Source organism: Calidris pugnax, unplaced genomic scaffold, assembly GCF_001431845.1.
Source record: "Calidris pugnax isolate Ruff unplaced genomic scaffold, ASM143184v1 scaffold225, whole genome shotgun sequence".
Lineage (NCBI taxonomy): Eukaryota > Metazoa > Chordata > Aves > Charadriiformes > Scolopacidae > Calidris > Calidris pugnax.
In genome coordinates this window covers 644303-668429 of record NW_015091072.1, presented here as the reverse complement: position 1 = coordinate 668429, position 24127 = coordinate 644303, and the positions used below count along the sequence as shown (strand labels likewise).

Genomic DNA, 24127 nt, shown 5'->3' with positions numbered 1-24127 from the left:
ACAGGATTCCTCCTGTGAGAGGAATACAGACCAGCAGGTGTTCAAAAGATCAAGCAGCCAAGACCTGGGTGTTCGCTAAACTAGTTCTTCTGATATTCCTTCCTGAGCAGGTGCTGTCTGGTGTCCTGGAAAAAGGATGAGGTTAGGGAAGCAACACAGCACTGAACAGTTCCTAGACACATAGTTCCCAGCAGTGTTCATGGTGGAGAAAAGCAGGCTAGATACTCCTCAAAGAATGGAGAGGAGCCCACAGAGAAGAGTTAAATAAATGGAAGGTCCACATCTCCTCAGATTCAGCATAAAAGGTGTGGGGTCACCACTGATGGACAGGCAGATGCAGGGGAGGTGGTCTGGCAAACACTGGGATCTTGGGCTGTGGTTCCCACACTGAGAAATTGCTGAAGCAAAGGATTAGTGGTGTGTGTCCTGCCAGTGAGATCTCACGGGCTTTTACACTGGTCAGGGAACAGAGCCTTCTGCTGGTGACACAAATCACCAGAGAACAGCATCTTGCACACACAGGAAGGGGAGATCTCAGTTTCACTGCAGATGAAGTTCTGACAAGCAGTGTGGGTCCAGTGTCCCCACGTGTCCTGGCACACGGGTGTCTGGCAGCACCAGCTGCTCCTCCGGGCAATGACTGCTCGAGGCAGAGATGTTGGTCCTTCTGTGCTTCATGCTTGAAATTTCTCAGTGCACATGCTCCTCGGTCCTGTGGGTTTCTTAAGCAGTACCGAGAGGCCAAGACATGCACGTCATGGATTAGGCACGGGGGAAGCCAGGCTTAGCCACCCACTCACAGAGCTCTCCATGGCAGAGAAAGGGCAGAAAAACATCACAAAGAAACGTATGGCAAAGGGGATTTAGATCAACCAACAGAGCCTCCAGGCAGCGTGGAAAGCAATCCCTGAGCTACAGCGTGTGAGGCAACATCACTAGAAAGAAAAAGCCCAGATTAAAAAAAATATGTCCTCCGGCTTCAGCTCTTCTTCTAGGAAGAAAACTAAATAGGGAAGAGAGAAAGAAAGAGAAAGAGTTGGGCAAGGCAGCGTGGAGGCGAGGCCCGTGGCGAAGGCTCAAGAATCATCTAGGTTGGAAAAGACCCTTGGGATCATCGAGTCCAACCATCTACCCTACTCTACAAAGTTCTCCCCTACACCATATCCCCCAACACCCCAACTAAACGACTCTTAAACTCATCCAAGGATGGTGACTCAACCACCTCCCTGGGCAGCCTATTCCAGCATCTGACCACTCTTTCTGTGAAGAATTTCATCCTAATGTCCAGTCTAAACCTACTCTGTTGCAGCTTGAATCCATTCCCTCTTGTTCTATCACTAATTACCTGTGAGAAGAGACCAGCACCAACCTCTCTACAATGTCCTTTCAAGTAGCTGTAGGGAGTGACAAGGTCACCCCTCAGTCTCCTCTTCCTCAAACTAAACATCTCGCAGGCAGAGGACTTCACCCTGCCCAGATGCCAACCCTCAGATGCACCACGGACAGAATCCCATAGACAGAAACGATGGCATCCCCCAGCCCCCATTTTATCTACCTTACCTACTCTTAGAGATGGATGCAAAAACTCTACCGCCATCTACTCTCTCCTCCCTTCAGGAACTTTTGTGAGAAGCATTTTTCTCTGGATTTGACTCACCTGTGTCCACTGCCCTGCAAAACACTGTCTCTCAGCAATCTGCTCACCCCTTCCTGCCACCCTGCTGGGCCCTGGCCTCCTGTCACATGCAGTGGCCACCCAGGCAAATGTCACAAGAGATAGATGGTGGGACAGGGGAACCGCCCACTACGGTTACGCCAGGGTTGGACATGGGGCTAGGGGCAGGTGAGAAGATGCTCTGGGATGCCCTGGTAGAAAGCTGTCATGGCAGAGGAGGCCAGACTCTGGGAGAGGAAGGTCTGCCAGATGCGAGCCATGTTTGGCTTCATTTTCCCCACGGCCTTCCCCAAGACCTTTCCAATCCCTCAGCCTCAGCATTGATAGTCATAGAGTCATAGTCATAGAATTGCCCAGGCCGGAAGGGACCTCCAAAGGTCATCTAGTCCGACCTCCCCGCAGTCAGCAGGGACACCCCCAACTAGACCAGGTTGCCCAGGGCCTTGTCGAGCCTCTCCTTGAACATCTCCAGGGAAGGGGCCTCAACCACCTCCCTGGGCAACCTGTTCCAGTGCTCCATCACCCTTACAGTGAAGAAGTGATGATGCCCCAAGGTTAAGAACGAGGTAGCCCACGCAGCACTGGTGCTACGCATGACCCATCGAGGACCGGTGGCTCCCAGAAGAGGGATCTCACCACTGTCCCATCTCCCAGCCCCATCCGGCACATCCACAGGACGAGACTGTCCCATCGACGTGGGCTTGGGGTTCCAGCAGAAGACATCCTCCCTCGCCTCGAGTCACACGGCGCCCACGGCAGCAGAGAGAGAGCCCACACCCGGCGAAGCTGTAGAAAAGGAATCTGTCCCGTTTAATGACCCCTCGCCCCCGTAACACAGACGTGAGCGCGCTGCCGACGAGCGGCAAAGCAAAGTGCACGGTGAGCGGGACTCGGCCCCCCGCCCCGGAGGAGGCCAAGGCTGGGGGCGGTTCGGGGTACCCGGCGTGGCACGGGGACTAGCCGGGCACCCGGCCAGCAGCAAGGACAGAGAGGGAGCCCCCAGGGCTCGGTCCAGTTGGCACCAGTGTCAGGTCCAGTTTGCAAGGAGGTACGGCTCTTGTTGGGCTCTGCGCGGTGCAGGGAGGGCAGGTCAAGCGTACCAGGACGGAGGCAGCTAGAGGAGGTGGATCTGAGGGGGGTTCCCCAGGGTTCTCCCCTGGAGAACGCCACCCATGGCAGGTTTGGAGCCTCTCTGCCCCAACCACGGTTTAACCAAAGCAGGGGAAGGGAATAGAGAAGGGGCTGGAGGCTGGCAAGGAAGGGCCCTCGGGCCTATCATCTAGCTATTCCCATTTGCAGGATATCCGGTGGCAGTGGGGTGCGGGATCTGCCAAGCACCCCAAAAGGGGAGGTGAGCCTGGGCGACAGACGTTTTACCGGTGGCTCCACGTCCCTGACAGTCTCTCCCAGGAGCGGCTCAGCCACCCCCTCCGTGCCAGGACGGGGGTCCGAGAGAGCGGGGCCTCCCCTCATTATCTGATGGAAGCATCACTGGGAGGGTCGCGGTCGGACTCTTCGCTCTCCTCGTTCGGGGCCGACTCGCTGTTGGAGGCCGGGGTGAAGGCAGGAGACTTTCTGCAGAGAATATCAAAAGGGCAGCGGTCAGAGGACCATCGAGGAGGAGGGAAAGGCCCTGGTTTGGTGTAGGCAGGGGACAGCAGAGCAAGGAGGAGAGAAGCTGAAGTGTCCCTCTCGCTCCCCTGGGGCACGTGTGGGTCCATGGGAATCCCTGGGTGTTGGGAAGGATGTCCCAGATGACACTCAGCTGAGAGGTCCAGAGCATGAAGCAATGCTGGGGGAGATGCCAGAGGAGTCTGCCCAGAGTGGGACGCTGCCAAGGCATGTGAGGCTAGGGGTCAATGAAAGCCCACCACAAAGGTCCCCAGCCTGGAGCCACTCTGGCTCCACATGCCTGTGGGGACCTATACGATGTTGCTGCACAATGGCAGCTCCACTCTCCATCAGGGGTGTTTGGCTTCACCCGTCAAAAATCACTCCTGTGTGCAGCTCACCTTCTGCAGAGGTAGCACCATGGCCTGCGTGGAGGCTGATCACCAGGAGTCCAACAGCCTCTGGGAACTGCCCTCTACTCCATGCCACACCAGGGCAGGGCAGGAGCACTACCCCGTGCTTCAGCTCCCACTCACCACTGCCCTGGCTCCAGTCCATGCCCAGAGCACGGGTGTCCCACCTCAAGCTCACCTGTCCCCAGACTGCGTGATGAGCCGCCGGCAAGTCTCCATCTGCACATCCAAGCCCCGCTTCATGCTGCACATTTCCATGTATTCGTGCAGGTGCCGGTTCATGTCGTTCTTGGCCGTGGCCAGCTCCAGCTGCACAAGGGAAACAGTGCAGAGATGAGCCCAAGGCTCAGAGCATGGTCATACCCAATGCTGCCACCCCCCAATGACCCCCACCAATGACCTGCACCAGCATGGTATCTCCCTTCCCCAGGGACCCACTCCCCCATTTCACCCCCCTTCCGTGCCATGTCCTCCCCACTTCCTCCTCCCACCTCTATTTGGTCGATGGTTTCCTGGTACTCCTTCTCACGGCTCTTGAACAGCGACTCTGTGTCCTTGATCACCTTCTCCAGGCTGTCGTCCTGCTGTTGGGGAGAGCAGACGGCACGTTTAGAAGCAGGTAAGATGTCCGATATGGGGAACCAAAGAGAGAAACCAGAGAAAGAACTGGCAGCACCAGGAAAAGAGGAAGAAACACGAGCAGTGTAGTCTGAGTGACAAATAAGGCACAAGTCAGTCCTTCCAACACGGGGTAGAGACCCAGGACTCACCCCACTGGGCAATGAGCACGTCAGCCCAGAACAAGCCCTGCAATGCACAGAAGCTTTGGAGAGTGCAGACTGTCCCCAAGTGCAACATGTCTCCAGGGGGATTGCTGAGGGCCAAAGATGCAGGATGGCAGGGCCTTTGGCCAGACATTGAGGCCTCTGTTTGGGCAATGTTGCTGCACAGTGGGCAGGTGGGCTGGAGAGCCCAAACAAGGGACCACCAGAGCCCAGCCCAGCCAGAGGAGGTCTTCTCTTGTGGGAGGGCTGCAGCTGGAAACGGCACCTCTCCACACATGTGCGGGCTGTGCCCTCCACATGCCTTTCAGGCTGGAGGACTTTGGTCTGTCTAACAAGGAGACCTTTGTGAGGATGTAGTAACATATTTACATAGGGGTGGCTGGAGGGAAGCATCTGTACAGGTCTGCAAGGGATGGAGAGGCTGAAGTCTGGTCGTTGAGGAAGCATCTTCCCAGGCTCCCAGGCCGAGTGTCCCAACCCAGGGCTGGATCCCCGAGGGGACCTGACACCACCTTTACCTCCCCCTGCACCTCCGCGGCTGCAATGGCGTATCCGGAGAAGTCCTCCCAGAGGAGCAGCGTTTCTTCTGTCTCCTCCCACGTGAGGCTGTCACAGTCATCCTCAAAGTCATACTCCCTCCTGGGGGCAAGGGAACAGCGTATCAGCACCCAGCAGCAAAAATCTGGGGGGCAGGGGGGGCTGTGCCAGTGCCGAAAGCCTTGCAGGGCTGCAGCTTTTGGAGGTTTGGTTGGGTGAGCTTGAGTGTGCCCAAACCCAACGGCTGGTGGGGAAGGGGCTGGGGAAAGAGTCAGGAGCCCCCGCGAATTCAGGCAGTGGCTCCCAAAAAGCAGAAAGGGGAGCTGGATCGACTCCCACCTACAACTCGGGTGGGCTCAGGCATCCCAGGGGGGCAGCCCCACCGTGCCACAGATGCCAGGGTGTAAGCACCCTGCAGCAGCAGCTCCCATCTCACCCCTTCCCCCGGGGAAGGAGAGCCCACCCTTGTCCTCCCCACCCCGGGTGCTGGCAGGGAGCCTGGTGCCGGCGGCAGAGGTGCGGAGCGGCCGCACTCACAGCTGGTTCAGCATCCTCTGCATTTCCTCATTGATACTCATGGCCGTGGTCTCGTCCTCCTCTTCCTCTTCAGGTTTTCGGGAGGCATCGCTCTCCGACAGCGAGGTATCTTCGTCGCTGACCTGCTTCCTCTCCCGCTTCCGCCCCACCGAGGCTGGGACCTTAACGGGAGACAAGTGCAGAGACTACAGAAACGAGGCCGGGTCCGAGGTGGGGAGCAGGGAGTTGGGAGGAGATGGAGGGGGAAGGAACGGTGGAGGGACAGAAAAGGTGGGGAAAAGAGAGAAAGAGAGAGAAAGAAAGGAAGGAAGGAAGAAAGCAAGAGAGAGAGAGAGAGAGAGAGATGGGCTCATTATGATCAGGTTAAAGATGGTGCAATGGATAAAACATGGTCTTAGCATTTTCTAAAATTAAAACTAAGCAACTAAAGATGGAGTCTGTGAATCTGATGAGGAAAAAAAAAAAACAACGCGGTTTTACTGCAGAAAAAACTCAAATCGCCCACCACCCCAGTCCAGAGACAGGGAAACACAGCGACAGAAACAGGAAAAAAGAGACAAGAGGCTGAAAAAGGTGAAATATGTCAATATTTACAGTCCGACCTTATTTATAGAAAGTTTAAAATTTATACACTTTCTCAACTGAATGGAACTAACCAGTTGCTTCTGTGGGGACAAAGAGAGCGAGACAGAAAGGCAGTGACATCCAGAAAGAGAAGAGAGACACAGAAAGAGAAGAGAGACAGAGAGAAGATGACGGAGAGGGGAAGGGGAAGGAGAGAGATGGAATTAGAGACAGACACTCAGGCAACTTGTCTCCCTCCTGCAGCTGCTCCCCTACCACTGTGGGGTCCCCGGGCCCAACACAACAGATCAGCGAGAGGTTGAGGGGACTCTCGACACCCAAAGCAACATCTGGAGCTTTCCACCTCCTCTCCATGCCCTTTTGCCTGGTCTTCTCAAGAGAGAGACAGAGAGCAAGGGACCGCAAGGAATAAGGGTGAGGGTGACCAAGCGTCTCCCCTGGCAAGGGGCTGGTGTTGTCTCTTCTACCTCCTTTGGGAACTCTCCTCCCCAGAGCCAGCAGCTGAGCCTGGGGCAGCAGCAAACATTTCTCACCTGAAACATCTTGATCATGTCCTCGCAGTTCCGCTGCTGCGCCACGTCGCACAGCTTGGCAGTGATGTCGATGCGGCGGCAGATGTCCATGTCCACCTTCATGGCCTTCTCCTGGATCTTGGTGTCCAGCTCTGTGATGTTCTGAACCCACGGTGCCAAAGGAGGGGGACAAAGAAGGAGGATGAGGCAAGGCAAACGGCAACCAGAGCCCCCACATTCCCTCCTGTGCTGCAGGGCTGCATCTGCAGCCACGCTTTGCTCACTGCACCCTGGACCAACCCTGAGAGACAACCTCTGTGCTGGACATACCCCGCCAAGGAACAGCAGTTCCTTTCTACGCAGCCCCACCACTCAGTAGGACACTGCTACCAGGTCAGAGAGGGGTTAGGAACTCACATTGCTCATCAGCCCCTTGAAGACGACAAGCTCTGCCTTGAGCTGCTCCACCTTCATGGCCAGCTCCTCCTGGCAGGCTTCAGCCTCCTGGGCTTCCTGCCCCAGGGAAGAGGAAAACAGGCAAATCAGTGTCAGTGTGGGGCAACTGGGGTGCAGGGGAAGGGGAGGGGGGACAGTGATGCTCACCTCCTGCAGCTCAGTCACTCGGTCCTGGAGCTGGACACGCACCGTGTACTCCTCTTCCCATCTAGGGAGACAAACACCCTGGTCAGATCCCACCAGCCTCGCCTGGCCGGCTGTGGGAGAGGGGGGAGCAGCAGCTGCTCACCCCAAAGCTATCCAAGAGGGGGTGATGACGGCACCGGGGTGGGAAGGAGAACGTGCCCAGGAATGCATCGCCGCTTGTTTCCAGATGACGGCAGCTGCCAAACTCTTGTCGGTCCTCCCCCCTCCAGCCACAAACCCTGCCCCACCACGCTCCCTGCTGCCCTGGCCACGGGCTGGCTGCCTGCTCTGCCACGGGGGGAGCTGGGGACACCAACCGAAGGCTCCAGGCAGCAGCTGCGTTGCACGCCCTGCCACACTGGGGCTGGTCCATGGTCTGATGCAGCCCAACCAGCCCCTCTCCACCCACCCCCGAGACCCCCTTCGCCTTGGGTCACATTAGGTTCAGCTCCTGTCCTGGTCTGAAGCTCCAACACTCAATAACGGGATTGCATATGTTGCAGAGTTGTCTCCATATGCATCATAACCATGCTACATGCTGACCATGTTAGGACATGAGCGGCCATGATGTGCACCAACATGGGCCCAGGCTCTTTTCAGTGGTGCCCAGGGACAGGACAAAGAGCAATGGGCACAAACTGGAACGCAGGAAGTTCCATCTCAACATAAGGAAAACTTCTTTACTTTGAAGGTGGCACAGCACTGGAACAGACTGCCCAGAGAGGTCGTGGATTCTCCTGCTCTGGAGATACATAAAACCCACCTGGATGCATTCACAGAATCACATGGGGTTGGAAGGGACCTCCGGAGACCATCTAGTTCACCCCACCTGCCAAAGCAGGTCCACCTTGAACAGGTTGCACAGGAACTTTTCCAGGCGTGTTTTGAATGTCTCCAGAGAAGGAGACTCTACCACCTCCCTGAGCAGCCTGTTCCAGGGCTCTGCCACCCTCAAAGTAAAGAAGTTCCTCCTCATGTTTAGGTGGAACTTCTTATATTCAAGTTTGTGCCTGTCTCCTCTTGTACTATCCCTGGCCACCACTGAAAAAAGACCAGTCACATCCTCTTGACACCTTCCCTTTAAGTATTTATAAGCATTGACCAGATCCCCCCAAATTGATCAGATTCCTGACCAGCCCGCTCTAGGTGAACCTGCTTTGGCTGGGGTTGGTGAAGTGTCCCTCTCGCTCCCCTGGGGCACGTGTGGGTCCATGGGAATCCCTGGGTGTTGGGAAGGATGTCCCAGATGACACTCAGCTGAGAGGTCCAGAGCATGAAGCAATGCTGGGGGAGATGCCAGAGGAGTCTGCCCAGAGTGGGACGCTGCCAAGGCATGTGAGGCTAGGGGTCAATGAAAGCCCACCACAAAGGTCCCCAGCCTGGAGCCACTCTGGCTCCACATGCCTGTGGGGACCTATACGATGTTGCTGCACAATGGCAGCTCCACTCTCCATCAGGGGTGTTTGGCTTCACCCGTCAAAAATCACTCCTGTGTGCAGCTCACCTTCTGCAGAGGTAGCACCATGGCCTGCGTGGAGGCTGATCACCAGGAGTCCAACAGCCTCTGGGAACTGCCCTCTACTCCATGCCACACCAGGGCAGGGCAGGAGCACTACCCCGTGCTTCAGCTCCCACTCACCACTGCCCTGGCTCCAGTCCATGCCCAGAGCACGGGTGTCCCACCTCAAGCTCACCTGTCCCCAGACTGCGTGATGAGCCGCCGGCAAGTCTCCATCTGCACATCCAAGCCCCGCTTCATGCTGCACATTTCCATGTATTCGTGCAGGTGCCGGTTCATGTCGTTCTTGGCCGTGGCCAGCTCCAGCTGCACAAGGGAAACAGTGCAGAGATGAGCCCAAGGCTCAGAGCATGGTCATACCCAATGCTGCCACCCCCCAATGACCCCCACCAATGACCTGCACCAGCATGGTATCTCCCTTCCCCAGGGACCCACTCCCCCATTTCACCCCCCTTCCGTGCCATGTCCTCCCCACTTCCTCCTCCCACCTCTATTTGGTCGATGGTTTCCTGGTACTCCTTCTCACGGCTCTTGAACAGCGACTCTGTGTCCTTGATCACCTTCTCCAGGCTGTCGTCCTGCTGTTGGGGAGAGCAGACGGCACGTTTAGAAGCAGGTAAGATGTCCAATATGGGGAACCAAAGAGAGAAACCAGAGAAAGAACTGGCAGCACCAGGAAAAGAGGAAGAAACACGAGCAGTGTAGTCTGAGTGACAAATAAGGCACAAGTCAGTCCTTCCAACACGGGGTAGAGACCCAGGACTCACCCCACTGGGCAATGAGCACGTCAGCCCAGAACAAGCCCTGCAATGCACAGAAGCTTTGGAGAGTGCAGACTGTCCCCAAGTGCAACATGTCTCCAGGGGGATTGCTGAGGGCCAAAGATGCAGGATGGCAGGGCCTTTGGCCAGACATTGAGGCCTCTGTTTGGGCAATGTTGCTGCACAGTGGGCAGGTGGGCTGGAGAGCCCAAACAAGGGACCACCAGAGCCCAGCCCAGCCAGAGGAGGTCTTCTCTTGTGGGAGGGCTGCAGCTGGAAACGGCACCTCTCCACACATGTGCGGGCTGTGCCCTCCACATGCCTTTCAGGCTGGAGGACTTTGGTCTGTCTAACAAGGAGACCTTTGTGAGGATGTAGTAACATATTTACATAGGGGTGGCTGGAGGGAAGCATCTGTACAGGTCTGCAAGGGATGGAGAGGCTGAAGTCTGGTCGTTGAGGAAGCATCTTCCCAGGCTCCCAGGCCGAGTGTCCCAACCCAGGGCTGGATCCCCGAGGGGACCTGACACCACCTTTACCTCCCCCTGCACCTCCGCGGCTGCAATGGCGTATCCGGAGAAGTCCTCCCAGAGGAGCAGCGTTTCTTCTGTCTCCTCCCACGTGAGGCTGTCACAGTCATCCTCAAAGTCATACTCCCTCCTGGGGGCAAGGGAACAGCGTATCAGCACCCAGCAGCAAAAATCTGGGGGGCAGGGGGGGCTGTGCCAGTGCCGAAAGCCTTGCAGGGCTGCAGCTTTTGGAGGTTTGGTTGGGTGAGCTCAAGTGTGCCCAAACCCAACGGCTGGTGGGGAAGGGGCTGGGGAAAGAGTCAGGAGCCCCCGCGAATTCAGGCAGTGGCTCCCAAAAAGCAGAAAGGGGAGCTGGATCGACTCCCACCTACAACTCGGGTGGGCTCAGGCATCCCAGGGGGGCAGCCCCACCGTGCCACAGATGCCAGGGTGTAAGCACCCTGCAGCAGCAGCTCCCATCTCACCCCTTCCCCCGGGGAAGGAGAGCCCACCCTTGTCCTCCCCACCCCGGGTGCTGGCAGGGAGCCTGGTGCCGGCGGCAGAGGTGCGGAGCGGCCGCACTCACAGCTGGTTCAGCATCCTCTGCATTTCCTCATTGATACTCATGGCCGTGGTCTCGTCCTCCTCTTCCTCTTCAGGTTTTCGGGAGGCATCGCTCTCCGACAGCGAGGTATCTTCGTCGCTGACCTGCTTCCTCTCCCGCTTCCGCCCCACCGAGGCTGGGACCTTAACGGGAGACAAGTGCAGAGACTACAGAAACGAGGCCGGGTCCGAGGTGGGGAGCAGGGAGTTGGGAGGAGATGGAGGGGGAAGGAACGGTGGAGGGACAGAAAAGGTGGGGAAAAGAGAGAAAGAGAGAGAAAGAAAGGAAGGAAGGAAGAAAGCAAGAGAGAGAGAGAGAGAGAGAGATGGGCTCATTATGATCAGGTTAAAGATGGTGCAATGGATAAAACATGGTCTTAGCATTTTCTAAAATTAAAACTAAGCAACTAAAGATGGAGTCTGTGAATCTGATGAGGAAAAAAAAAAAACAACGCGGTTTTACTGCAGAAAAAACTCAAATCGCCCACCACCCCAGTCCAGAGACAGGGAAACACAGCGACAGAAACAGGAAAAAAGAGACAAGAGGCTGAAAAAGGTGAAATATGTCAATATTTACAGTCCGACCTTATTTATAGAAAGTTTAAAATTTATACACTTTCTCAACTGAATGGAACTAACCAGTTGCTTCTGTGGGGACAAAGAGAGCGAGACAGAAAGGCAGTGACATCCAGAAAGAGAAGAGAGACACAGAAAGAGAAGAGAGACAGAGAGAAGATGACGGAGAGGGGAAGGGGAAGGAGAGAGATGGAATTAGAGACAGACACTCAGGCAACTTGTCTCCCTCCTGCAGCTGCTCCCCTACCACTGTGGGGTCCCCGGGCCCAACACAACAGATCAGCGAGAGGTTGAGGGGACTCTCGACACCCAAAGCAACATCTGGAGCTTTCCACCTCCTCTCCATGCCCTTTTGCCTGGTCTTCTCAAGAGAGAGACAGAGAGCAAGGGACCGCAAGGAATAAGGGTGAGGGTGACCAAGCGTCTCCCCTGGCAAGGGGCTGGTGTTGTCTCTTCTACCTCCTTTGGGAACTCTCCTCCCCAGAGCCAGCAGCTGAGCCTGGGGCAGCAGCAAACATTTCTCACCTGAAACATCTTGATCATGTCCTCGCAGTTCCGCTGCTGCGCCACGTCGCACAGCTTGGCAGTGATGTCGATGCGGCGGCAGATGTCCATGTCCACCTTCATGGCCTTCTCCTGGATCTTGGTGTCCAGCTCTGTGATGTTCTGAACCCACGGTGCCAAAGGAGGGGGACAAAGAAGGAGGATGAGGCAAGGCAAACGGCAACCAGAGCCCCCACATTCCCTCCTGTGCTGCAGGGCTGCATCTGCAGCCACGCTTTGCTCACTGCACCCTGGACCAACCCTGAGAGACAACCTCTGTGCTGGACATACCCCGCCAAGGAACAGCAGTTCCTTTCTACGCAGCCCCACCACTCAGTAGGACACTGCTACCAGGTCAGAGAGGGGTTAGGAACTCACATTGCTCATCAGCCCCTTGAAGACGACAAGCTCTGCCTTGAGCTGCTCCACCTTCATGGCCAGCTCCTCCTGGCAGGCTTCAGCCTCCTGGGCTTCCTGCCCCAGGGAAGAGGAAAACAGGCAAATCAGTGTCAGTGTGGGGCAACTGGGGTGCAGGGGAAGGGGAGGGGGGACAGTGATGCTCACCTCCTGCAGCTCAGTCACTCGGTCCTGGAGCTGGACACGCACCGTGTACTCCTCTTCCCATCTAGGGAGACAAACACCCTGGTCAGATCCCACCAGCCTCGCCTGGCCGGCTGTGGGAGAGGGGGGAGCAGCAGCTGCTCACCCCAAAGCTATCCAAGAGGGGGTGATGACGGCACCGGGGTGGGAAGGAGAACGTGCCCAGGAATGCATCGCCGCTTGTTTCCAGATGACGGCAGCTGCCAAACTCTTGTCGGTCCTCCCCCCTCCAGCCACAAACCCTGCCCCACCACGCTCCCTGCTGCCCTGGCCACGGGCTGGCTGCCTGCTCTGCCACGGGGGGAGCTGGGGACACCAACCGAAGGCTCCAGGCAGCAGCTGCGTTGCACGCCCTGCCACACTGGGGCTGGTCCATGGTCTGATGCAGCCCAACCAGCCCCTCTCCACCCACCCCCGAGACCCCCTTCGCCTTGGGTCACATTAGGTTCAGCTCCTGTCCTGGTCTGAAGCTCCAACACTCAATAACGGGATTGCATATGTTGCAGAGTTGTCTCCATATGCATCATAACCATGCTACATGCTGACCATGTTAGGACATGAGCGGCCATGATGTGCACCAACATGGGCCCAGGCTCTTTTCAGTGGTGCCCAGGGACAGGACAAAGAGCAATGGGCACAAACTGGAACGCAGGAAGTTCCATCTCAACATAAGGAAAACTTCTTTACTTTGAAGGTGGCACAGCACTGGAACAGACTGCCCAGAGAGGTCGTGGATTCTCCTGCTCTGGAGATACATAAAACCCACCTGGATGCATTCACAGAATCACATGGGGTTGGAAGGGACCTCCGGAGACCATCTAGTTCACCCCACCTGCCAAAGCAGGTCCACCTTGAACAGGTTGCACAGGAACTTTTCCAGGCGTGTTTTGAATGTCTCCAGAGAAGGAGACTCTACCACCTCCCTGAGCAGCCTGTTCCAGGGCTCTGCCACCCTCAAAGTAAAGAAGTTCCTCCTCATGTTTAGGTGGAACTTCTTATATTCAAGTTTGTGCCTGTCTCCTCTTGTACTATCCCTGGCCACCACTGAAAAAAGACCAGTCACATCCTCTTGACACCTTCCCTTTAAGTATTTATAAGCATTGACCAGATCCCCCCAAATTGATCAGATTCCTGACCAGCCCGCTCTAGGTGAACCTGCTTTGGCTGGGGTTGGGGGGTGGTGGACTAGATGATGTCCAAAGATCCCTTCCAACCTACCATTCTGTGATTCTTCTGCCTGTACCAATGCAGAGGACTTCCCTGCGCTGGGCTACGCTACCCAGGCATGGGCTAGAAGTCTCCTCAGCTGTACTGCTGTGTAACAAGTTGGATTAAAAAAAACAACCCCATTGTTTTGTCCTTTGAGGAAGCAGGATCGCGATTTATGCCAGGTTGGACAGTGGGCACTGTGTCAGGCTCTGCAGCTGTGCAAAAAGCTGAGCTGCAAGGTGCCCGGCCTTGCTATACAAAGACACGTCACCTGGCAATTATTATATTATATTTCACTGCCATGAGATCATCGTCTTGGGCAACGCTGCGGTGTTGGCCCCGGCCACAGTCTGCTGGGAGGCCACCAGGCTGTACTGCTCTTTGCTAAATGGCTACCCCATACTGCAGAGGGGTTGGCAGGCACGGCACGGCGGTGCGGCACGGGGCAGGGCTTGCTGCATTCTTACCCGGCTCCTAGCTCTTCTGGGAGAGCCAGATTTCTCTGAGAAAGCGGGATTTCTCCGGGAAAGCAACCAGAGCTGGGCCCTGCCCTGGGTGCTGTGGTCTCCGGTTTCTATTTAATGCTTGCAAGCAACAACACAAGCGCTGTGACCCTGCACGAGGGCGTGAAAAAAATCTCCTCTGGCTTACTCACACCGAGTTTGAAAAATGAATTCCAAAGTCTAGGAGACCAGAAGGCACATGAAAAGCCCTCACACTTGTTATTGCAGGGTATCAAGACAACGTGCTGACGTGGGAGAAGTCCTGGCTTATGAATTTCTAGGCTCTTAAACTTGGCAACACTTCGCCTTTACTCAAAACAGGGAGAAAATGTGCAGTCCTCGTGTTGGTGTTGGCTCCATCCTGCAGCTACGGAAGGGGAGTCAAGGGGGGTTCCCATCCCTTTGAGGGAAGAGGAAGACGAAGAGAGCGGGAAGGAGAAAGTTAAAAGGTAGAATTGCCCTTATATGGGAACTATTCAAACAAGGCCTCCCTCCCCGGGGAGAAAAACGCCTTCCACCACAAGAAAAAATTTTCAGCATCTTTCTCGGCGTGGTGTGTCCTCTGTTTTTTAGTCCCCGCCTCCCTCCGGGTCTCTATAGAGCCCGGACTCCCTGGGGAAGTAAAGCACAGCTGAAAATCCTCGGAAGAATTAATTTCACGCCGATGCTAGGGAAGAGGAGGACAGACCAGCTGAAACGCTGATTTAAAGGCAGGAGGCCACAGGGGTTCGCCCCTTAAGTGATGAAATCTGCGTGCCCATCCCTTAGGAACCCCCTCTCCTGCTCACCTCCTGCCTGGCTCCTTCTTCCCTGCTCCCTCCTGCAATGCACCACTCCTAATAATAACCTGCCTGCGGCGCGGCACGGCACCCGCTGCCAGGTCACCGCCGGCTGGAAGCAAGGCTGCCCCACACAACCCCACACACGCCCAGGGGAGAAGGGCTCCCAAAGGCTGAAAGGCAGGAGAAGGCAGAGAAGCGAAGGTAAGAGGGTCCCAGCATCAGGCAGACCCCACTTATCTCCTTTGCTGGCTATGGGGCAACCTTCCCAAAGCTGGGGAGGTGACACGGTGCAGTGCTGTCCCTACAGACCTTCCCCCTCCTCCCGGTGTGTCCCCTCCAGAAGTTCACTTAGCAAAATAAACCACCACCCCCATCTCTTTAAAACTCCTGTTTACTGCAAAAGGCATCGGGGTGCCCTTACCCTGCACGACACACAGGTGCTGTGCAGGAGAAGGCAGAGAAGCGAAGGTAAGAGGGTCCCAGCATCAGGCAGACCCCACTTATCTCCTTTGCTGGCTATGGGGCAACCTTCCCAAAGCTGGGGAGGTGACACGGTGCAGTGCTGTCCCTACAGACCTTCCCCCTCCTCCCGGTGTGTCCCCTCCAGAAGTTCACTTAGCAAAATAAACAACCACCACCCATCTCTTTAAAACTCCTGTTTACTGCAAAAGGCACTGGGGTGTCCTCACCCTGCACGACACACGGGTGCTGCGGGGCATCCTCTGGGCTGCCCAGGGACTGCAAGTTTCCCCCTCTGGCCATGTTTGAGCTTCACCTTCATGGTGAATGCCCTGCAGCCTGGTCCGCAGCCTCGGAGGGCAATTACAACAAGAAAATACCTTCTTTCGGCCTTTCCATCCATAAAGGAGGCTTATAAGAAGGATGAGGAGAGACTTTTTACCAGGGCCTGTAGTCACAGGACAAGGAGCCATGGTTTTAAACCGTTACCAGGGCCTGTAGTGACAGGACAAGGAGCCACGGTTTTAAACCATGGGGTAGATTTAGATTGGACATAAAGAAGAATTTTTTTTATGATGAGGGTGGTAAGACACTTGGAGCGGGTTGCCCATAGAAGTTGTGGGTGCCCCATCATTGGAAGCATTCAAGGTCAGGGCTTTGAGCAACTTCATCTAGTGAGACCCCATGGCAGGGGGTTGAACTACACGATCCTGAAAGGTCCCTTCCAGCCCAAACCATTCTGTGACTCCCACAACACTGCTCACCCCACACCTCCAGGGTTACCTTCGCAGCATCCCAGGCAAAAACTACTTGGGAAAATGGATGTAGCAGACAGCAAGAACTAAGTTGTGGGTGCCCCATCATTGGAAGCATTCAAGGTCAGGGCTTTGAGCAACTTCATCTAGTGAGACCCCATGGCAGGGGGTTGAACTACACGATCCTGAAAGGTCCCTTCCAGCCCAAACCATTCTGTGACTCCCACAACACTGCTCACCCCACACCTCCAGGGTTACCTTTGCAGCATCCAAGGTAAAAACTACTTGGGAAAACAGATAGCAGACAGCAAGAACCTGATGAGGCTCTCGGATCCCCAGCACTTGGTGGGTCTGTACCCTACTCGCAGGCACCCTTTGCCCCTCTCCAGGCCACCTAGTCTCAGCCTGCTCCTCCCGAGTGCAGCTCCTGCGAGCCGCTCTCCTGCTGCTGCATCTCCTCTCATCCCTCCCTGTTGCCCCCCCAGCCCTCCTCCTTGATGAGGCTCTCGGATCCCCAGCACTTGGTGGGTCTGTACCCTACTTGCAGGCACCCTTTGCCCCTCTCCAGGCCACCTAGTCTCAGCCTGCTCCTCCCGAGTGCAGCTCCTGCGAGCCGCTCTCCTGCTGCTGCATCTCCTCTCATCCCTCCCTGTTGCCCCCCCAGCCCTCCTCGATCCCAGAGTTGAATTTCAGGCCCTGCACATCCAGAGAGAAGCTCCTCCTGCTCCACTGCTCTGAGTGCCATGGGGGTGCATGGTGGCAACGATGCCTTGAAGAAAACACAACCTCAAGCACCCAAAGCCACGGGTCAGAGAAGCAGGAATCCCTGTGTTAACACAGTCTCTCCCCTCTGCCCCCAGGCAGGTGGCAAGGGATGACACTGACCGCACTTGTCCCCATGGCAGATCAGAGCCCGCCATGGCAGGGAGGTCTCTGCTCCCAGGGGATGTTGGTGTCAGCCCTCAGCCTGGGGAAGGGTGTGGAAATGGGATCCTCCTGTCCCGTCCCCCTCTTTGGGACCTGGCTGCACCCGTCAGAAAGTTCCCGGTGCTGGAAAGGGTCTGGGGGTGGGGTCTTGCTTTCCCCCAGCTCCTGGTAACACAGTCCAAAAATAGATTCCCACCGACAACATTGGCCCGCAGCAGCCCACGGTGCCCCCCTGCCTGCCCCACAGCGTGTCCCCACTCCCTCCATCGCCCCCCTTCCAGCCTTCCCCAAAGCCCACCTGCCAGAGCGGGACAACCCTGAGAAGCTCTCCTTCCTCCCAAAGTTTCAGCAGCACCCACAAACCCAACTTGGTCCCCTCTGGCTGACCCGCTTCGAGCAGGTGAGATTCGAGCCCTCTGGGCAAAAAAAGGTGGGTCCAGCTCCCCACTATCTGATCCGAAAACGCAAGGCAAGGAGAGCTGCCTGGAGCTGGAGAAGGACCCCGACCAAACCCCCCTTGGCTTAATAATCAAAGGCTTTAGGGACATGCAGCAACCGGTGGGAAAGGAGAGGTGCCACCTCCCTCTTCCCACATGTCCAGCTCGGTGCCTTCAGAGCATCCCCACGGGCAAATCTGCTCAGCCAAAGCCTTATAAAGCCAAAAACATAAGCTGTCCTCTTGGATCCCCAGCCTTGATCTTGACACCGGAGCCCACAGCTGTGAAGCACAGGTCGGGGGGGGCAGCTCCAGCGGGCAGCACGCCCCACTTTCCTCCTTTGGGTACACAACTCTTTACTTTCCAAAGTGCTTCTAGAGCATCGTAAAGTTACTTTTCTTCCGCAAAATAAATCGGTTGGGTGGTGTCGGCCCCGCTCTGCCACGCGCCCTCACCCCAGTGACGCCAGCCCCCGCTGCCTGATCTCATCCTACGTGTGGATCCGGGAGCAGCCTCGGAAACTGGCCCCAGACAAAAAAAGTGTCGCCGGCACCAGGCGAGAGCGGTGGCAGCGACCGCCCCGTACGGGGAAAGAAGAACTGTCCCGAGAGATTAGCTTTGCCGAGCTGCTGAGCTTCTCCCAGGCACATGCCGAGCCGCAGCTATTTTGGGTGGGGAGGAAAGCCCCCGAGGAGTGGGGTGTTCCCACTGAGGCGCCGGCCGGGAGAGAGCTGGGGAGGGAAAAGGCCCAGGGGAGCTGGTGGCACTGCCGAGGGGCTTCTAAGCACCTTCCGACACAGCCAGAGAGTTTTCCTCCTTCCAGCAGCCTTTTCCCACCCAAACCCTCTCACTGCTGCATGTTCACCTTCCTCACCTACTTTCCAGCTGCTTCTCCTTCCCAAGTGCTTCCAGATCCCCCTCCCCTTTAAAACACCACCTCTTGGAGTCATGGTATTTCTTCCCTGCTTGGAAAAGCACGTCTAGCCCCTCGCCCTGGGTTGATAAGAGGGGGGGGAAGGCGCAGGGGAGCATCCCCAGGGAGAGTTCAAGCACCCGGAGGCGAGTGAGGAGACCCAGATTTAGAGGAATGCTTTCAGGGGTCCACGTTTTTTTGCCTTACAACCACAGCTCACGCTGGTGGGGGATCCCAGCAAGTTAGGGGAAGGATCCCTCTTCCCCTTGGCACGGCCGGGCAGAGCCCTGCAGCCACCCCGGCGACGGTGGCGGTCCCTCGGGGGGGACGGACCCCTCTCTCCCCGCCGCCCCTTCTCACCTGCGCTTGTACTCGTCCCGCTCCCTCTTCACCTTGGCCAGCACGTTGTAGAGGGCCCGGATCTCCGGGGTGATGGTGTCGATCTGGACCCCTACCCCGTCCGGGTGGACCCAGGAGACCCCCGGTCCTTGCACCAAAGTGGTCTCCGGTCCCGGGCCCAGCCGTCGGGCTTGAGAGAAGGACCAGATGGTGCCGGGCATGAAGCGGGAGGCGGCCGGGAAGGGGGGAGGCGGCGGCTGCGCTTGGGTGGGGGCACCGGGACGGCAACCGGGGGAACCCAGCGCCCGGGCCGGCCCCAGCCCCAACCCCAACCCCAAACCCAGCCCCAAAGTGCGGATGGGACCGACGAAGCCGGTTTGTACCGCCTGGTCGCGGCGCGGGGGTCCTCGGCCCCGGCCTCCTTCCTCCAGCGCCTGCTGCAGCTGCTTCTCCAGCTGCCGGTTGCGCCGCTCCAGCTCATGGACCTTGGCCAGGAAGCAGCGGAACCGCAGGTTCAGCGTCTTCAGGACGCTGATGTTGGAGCCCAGGTCGTTGCGGAGGGCCATGGCGGCGGGCGGCGCGGGGAAAGGGCCGGTGGGCGGCGGGGCGGCCAGGTCAACCCCGAGGGGCTCAGCCGGGCGGGGAGCGGAGGGCGGCGGCGGCGGGTCGGGGCCCGGCAGCCGCGGCGGCGGGGAGGGAGGGAGAGGCGCTCCCCCCCGGCCCCGGGCAGAGGAGGGGACAAGGAAGAAACAGGAGGGGACAAGGAGCTAAACCTCCCCTTTCCTCTCCCGGCCCCCCGCCCCGGGTGCGGGGGGAGGCGGCTGGGTTTCCCCCCGCCCCGCTCCGGCGGGTTTTCGGGGCTCCCCCCGACGCAAAGGGATGGAGGACGGGCGGTCCGGAGGTATCCCTCCCGCAGCCCCGGGGAGGGTCCTCTCTCCCGCATCCCGCCGGACGCCGATTCCCGTCATCTCATCAACCCAGCACAGCCTTTAGTGCTCTTTTTTTATATATATATATATTTTTTTTTTCCATAGCTTTTAGTGCTTTCCCAGGTGCTGCCGCCTTTAAAAGCGGTGTAACGTCCCCTCTGCACCCCCGGAGCCCCCGCGTTATCCTTCCTTGTGCCCCCCCAGCTCCTAAGGCAGCCCCCGCACACGGGGAGCCAGACAATGGCGAGGCAGAGGAGGTTGGTGTGGAGGCAGCCAGCCTCTCAAATACCGTGCTGGGCTTGTGACCGGCTTTATTTTCCCTCTTCATTGTTCACCAAGCGGCACCGGGTCTTGTTTCCTGCCTTCCTTAGGTCTTTTCCTACAGCCCCCCCCCCCGGGCAATGCTGCCAGAAGGCCTGGTGTGGTCCCTTATGCCCCTTATCTGCTGGGATCAATCGATCAATACATAAACATTGATGGGTGTGGGCACCTGTGTTACCTTGCTGTCTCATGGCCAGTTCCCCCAGGACTTCCACTGGCACAGACCAGCCTCCGAGATCTCAGCACATCCCATTTAGCAAGGGCTGAGTGTGCAACAGGTCTTGAGTGTGCCCGGCACCCACGCCACACTGAGCTCTGTCTGCCACAGGAGGTGGGCAGGCGCCAGCCGGGTGCTGTGCTGCAGCCCTTCCCTTGGGATCTGGGGGGATGGAGCAGTCCACGCTTCCAGAAGCTTCCCAGACCCGCTGAGGATGGCCAGCTTCGTTAGTCTTGACTAGGAATCTGCCTATTGCATTTCCCCCCTGCTGCCTCTTCTCCAGACCTACAGGGTTCCTTTCCACTCTTCTGATTCCCTTGCCTGGGAGCAGACTTAATCAAATTTGTTCCTTTCTGTTGCCTTGCTGTGTCCAGCATCAGGTTTCTTCCTGTGATCTGCCTGTCTCCCCCATCCTGCCTGCAACTCTGGGCTCCCCACAGCAGCCCCCATTTGCATTTACAACATCTCCTCTCCCATCAGCAGCCTGGCACACCCATGACTGTTAGAAGTCAATACTGGATTCCAGTCCCTCCCATATGTGCTTAGGGTGGGAAATGAAATGAGCTTTCCTTCTGTCACCTCCTTTTTAGCATTTTCCTTCTTCTATCATCTTCTTTTCCTTCCCTTGCTCTGCCTCTGAACGGAGAGGCTGAGCCGTGGCGAGCAGTGCTTTTGTCAAGGCAGAGGAAGGCAGGAAGGCTTTCCTCAAGTGCTTAGGAGATCCCTGCCTTCCAAAAACCCTCAGCTGCAACAGCATGAGCAGCTGGTAGGCAGCCACATGCCCAGCAGCAGTACTACCCAACAAACAGGCAGGGAAAAGGGAAGGACAGATGGACAAGAGGGATCCCAGTCACGAAGCTTGTTTCATAGAATCATAGAATGGTTAGTGTTGGAAGGGACCTCAAAGATCATCTAGTTCCAACCCCCCTGCCATGGGCAGGGACACCTCCCACCAGACCAGGTTGCTCAAAGCCCCATCCAGCCTGGCCTTGAACACCTCCAGGGATGGGGCATCCACAACTTCCCTGGGCAACCTGTTCCAGTGTCTCACCACCCTCATAGTAAAAAATTTCTTCCTGATATCTAATCTGAATTTTTTTTCTTCCAATTTAAAACCGTTTTCCCTTGTCCTATCATTACCCTTCCTGGCAAAGAGTCCCTCCCCAGCTCTTCTATAGGCACCCTTCAGATATTGAAAGGCCGCTATAAGGTCTCCCTGGAGCCTTCTCTTCTCCAGGCTGAACAATCCCAGCTCCCTCAGCCTGTCTTCACAGGAGAGGTGCTCCAGCCCTCTGATCATCTTCGTGGCCCTCCGCTGCACCTGTTCCAGCTGGTCCATGTCCTTTCTGTGTTGAGGACTCCAAAGCTGTACACAGTATTCCAGGTGGGGTCTCATGAGTGCAGTTTCGAAGCAGCGGTGGCAGCTCCTGCTTGGAGACCTCCCAGCACGTGCCCTGGAAGCCATCGCTGCCTCTGAGATCTCAGCTGAGCCTGCTGTCATGTCCAGCAACACAGGTTTTTTGCCTTTCCCCCCTCACATACCCCTAATTTTAACCCCCCCATACCTGCCAGCCTGTTTGCCACCCCTGCAGCCAGCGGGGAACGCAGGCACGAGCGACACCACAAACCCTGGAGCAAGCGTGTTCCTGAGCTCTGCTTCTGTCCCGCTGGGGAAAGCTGGCCAGCAGAGCTGATTAATGGAATGCCAGCGGAGGAAGGCATCGCCATCCATCAGGAAAAGGCCAGCGCAGCACTGGAGCAGGTGGCGGGATCTCCAGCCTTGGTGGTTCTCAGGACTCAGCTACACCAAGCCACAGTGATATGACCTAGTGCTGGGCCAGTCCTGCTTCCAGCATCTCCAGCACCTCTTCCCACCACCGTGCCTGCTGTCTCCTGGAGAGGACAGGGCAGCAGGGAGTCTCCTTTTTTTTCCTAGCTTCCCTTACTTGGGATACTTGTTGGGATAAAGGATATCTCCTAACACAGTAGATGGCTGGGGCAAAGGGCCAACATCTTCTAGTAACTCCTGAGGAAGCCCAGAGCCTAGAAACAATCCTTTCTACCCAGGGGACCACAATGCTCCTCCTCTAGGCCCTTGGTTTCAACCTCACCCCAGCACAACAGCTCCTCCTCCTCCTCATCTTCCCTTCTTGGTTCAGCAAAACCTTCTCCAGACCCTCCCATAGCTCCTGCCCTGAGTTTATCAGCTCAGGCTCAGCAGTGGGGACTGCTGGAACCCCCCTGCTGACATGCAGAACTGCTTGCTACACCTCACCACACCTCATAAAATTGTACCTATAGCTAATGTAAAACCAGGCACTTACAAGCGTGCTGATATTTATCTTACTTCCACAGATTTTGAGACTCTGAGAAAGAAGCGCTGCATTTTCTGACCCCCTGGAGAACACAAAGTGCAAATTTTGTGGCTCAAGCCAGGTACTCGTGTTGGACTGTGTCTCTAGTTGCTGACAGCATGGTAAAAATAGATTGAGCCTCTACCCTTACCCTTTATAGGCAAATCAAAGTAGATTCCCCAGGTGGCTAATCACCTATTAAAATCATGTGCCTTGCCTCTCATTTGAATTCACGTAGCTCCAACATCCATTGCCAGTTTGAGATGCTCCCCCTCTCCCAGGTCACAGAACCTCTCGCTTGCTAACACATCCTCCTTGCAAAGGTGCTTCAGAGGTGAAACCTCTTCTAATTAGCTCCACAGCTGTCCTCGAGGCCCTTTTTTTTTAAGGTGTAGGTTATATTGGTGTGTGTATACCCCACCTCTCATCCCTCCTTCCCTCTGAGTACCCCAGCGTTACCTTCTCCCTTGCACCACCCTGCTGGAACATTTCACAGAATCTTCTAGGTCGGAAGGGACCTTAAAGATCATCTTGTCCAACCATCAACCTAACTGACAAAAATAGACACCCGCACAACAAACAAGAAGCATCACCATCACTAAACCATACCTCCCAGCACTACATCAGCCTGTCTTTTGAACACCTCCAGGGATGTCAGCTCCCCAAGCCTTCCGACTTCCAGGATGCTTCACTGAAACCGACCCCTAAAATTGCTTCTGTCCACGACCAGAGGCAGGTGCTGCAATGAACACACAACTTTTGGGCACCTCGCTGCCCAGCAAAGCCGGCAGCCCAGAGTAGGCTGCCTACATTTGGGTGTGAATGGGAAGAAATTGGCATGGAGGAGCAGCTGCCAAAAGAAGCTGGGTGATCACCACACTAACCAACGCACAGAAATGTCCCTTTCTAACAGCAAAGGGCAGAAGGGATTTTCTTTTAAAAAAAAGATCCAAAACACCAGTCCAGGAGGGAGTTTTGTAGCCAGGTCTTGCATGAGAAGGCACCTCCAGGTGCTACAGCCAAGAGGCAAGGTCCTAACTGACCTTACTCTTCCCAGCAATTCCCCATTGACTACAGCAGGCAGGTGGGACTAGGAGACATCCTCTCTGGGGGCTCTCCACAGCCTCCCTAGCAGGGATGGACAGCTTTGGGGAGGGGAGTGGGGGTGGCAAAACCTACTGATGTGAGTGTGGTCCTTTGTGGACTCAGTCCCTAGAAAAGTGTATGTATCTATGGGGTTACGTGCAGCAGAGCGCGTGCTCAAGGGTCTAAATTTTATACCCAGGTCCCCGAGATGTGCAGAGCAGGGTTTCAGTCCCTTCCTCTGGAGACAGCCTGACACGAGACAACGCAACGGCGGGCTGCCCAGCCAGCAGGGAACAGACATTACAGCACATGACATCACTGGAATTAGTGACCGATCCGCACTGCTCTTGGAGCCTCTTCTCTCTCTGTGGTGCACTGTTGTCCCCAGAAGCCTTCAGTTTCCTTCCTCCGCAGCATCCTACCTCTCCCTCCCACTTTGCAGAGGTGAGCTGGCAGCACTCCAGAGCCTGGCAGGCCTTAATTGCACC

The 24127-nt window shown here is 56.5% G+C and overlaps 2 protein-coding genes across 6 annotated transcripts; both read right to left on the bottom strand.

Annotated features, from left to right (window-relative positions):
* Positions 1 to 2462: 2462 nt before the first annotated feature.
* LOC106896812 (intermediate filament family orphan 1-like) lies at positions 2463 to 7970 on the bottom strand. Of its 5 annotated transcripts, none has more exons than XM_014957062.1 (9): positions 7401 to 7970; positions 7259 to 7319; positions 7073 to 7168; positions 6677 to 6817; positions 5559 to 5743; positions 5003 to 5123; positions 4191 to 4280; positions 3878 to 4008; positions 2463 to 3250 (listed from the first exon to the last, which is right to left on the bottom strand). In XM_014957062.1, the coding sequence occupies exons 1-9, from the start codon at positions 7466 to 7468 to the stop codon at positions 3148 to 3150; spliced, it is 996 nt and encodes a 331-aa protein (XP_014812548.1). In that variant the 5' UTR covers positions 7469 to 7970; the 3' UTR covers positions 2463 to 3147. The 5 variants fall into 5 exon arrangements, with proteins under 5 accessions (XP_014812548.1, XP_014812550.1, XP_014812547.1 ...); XM_014957064.1 differs by having other exon boundaries at positions 5559 to 5719; XM_014957061.1 differs by having other exon boundaries at positions 4191 to 4283; positions 7401 to 7967.
* Positions 7971 to 8808: 838 nt separating this feature from the next.
* LOC106896825 (intermediate filament family orphan 1-like) lies at positions 8809 to 19427 on the bottom strand (the record flags this gene model as incomplete). Its single annotated transcript, XM_014957083.1, has 8 exons — positions 8809 to 9122; positions 9305 to 9397; positions 10117 to 10237; positions 10673 to 10833; positions 11791 to 11931; positions 12187 to 12282; positions 12373 to 12433; positions 18754 to 19427. Coding segments are annotated over 8 exons (1482 nt in total), but the record flags the coding sequence as incomplete, so codon positions are not given.
* Between the last annotated feature and the right edge of the window lie 4700 nt (positions 19428 to 24127).

What these genes read in the sequence shown, in the direction of transcription:
- LOC106896812 (XM_014957061.1), bottom strand. Translation starts at nt 7,468, where the DNA reads ATGCATTCCTGGGCACGTTCTCCTTCCCACCCCGGTGCCGTCATCACC. An exon ending in GAGTGACTGAGCTGCAGGAG is followed by an intron (nt 7,169 to 7,258) that starts GTGAGCATCACT and finishes TCCCTGGGGCAG; the next exon opens with GAAGCCCAGGAGGCTGAAGC. An exon ending in AAACCATCGACCAAATAGAG is followed by an intron (nt 4,009 to 4,190) that starts GTGGGAGGAGGA and finishes TCCCTTGTGCAG; the next exon opens with CTGGAGCTGGCCACGGCCAA.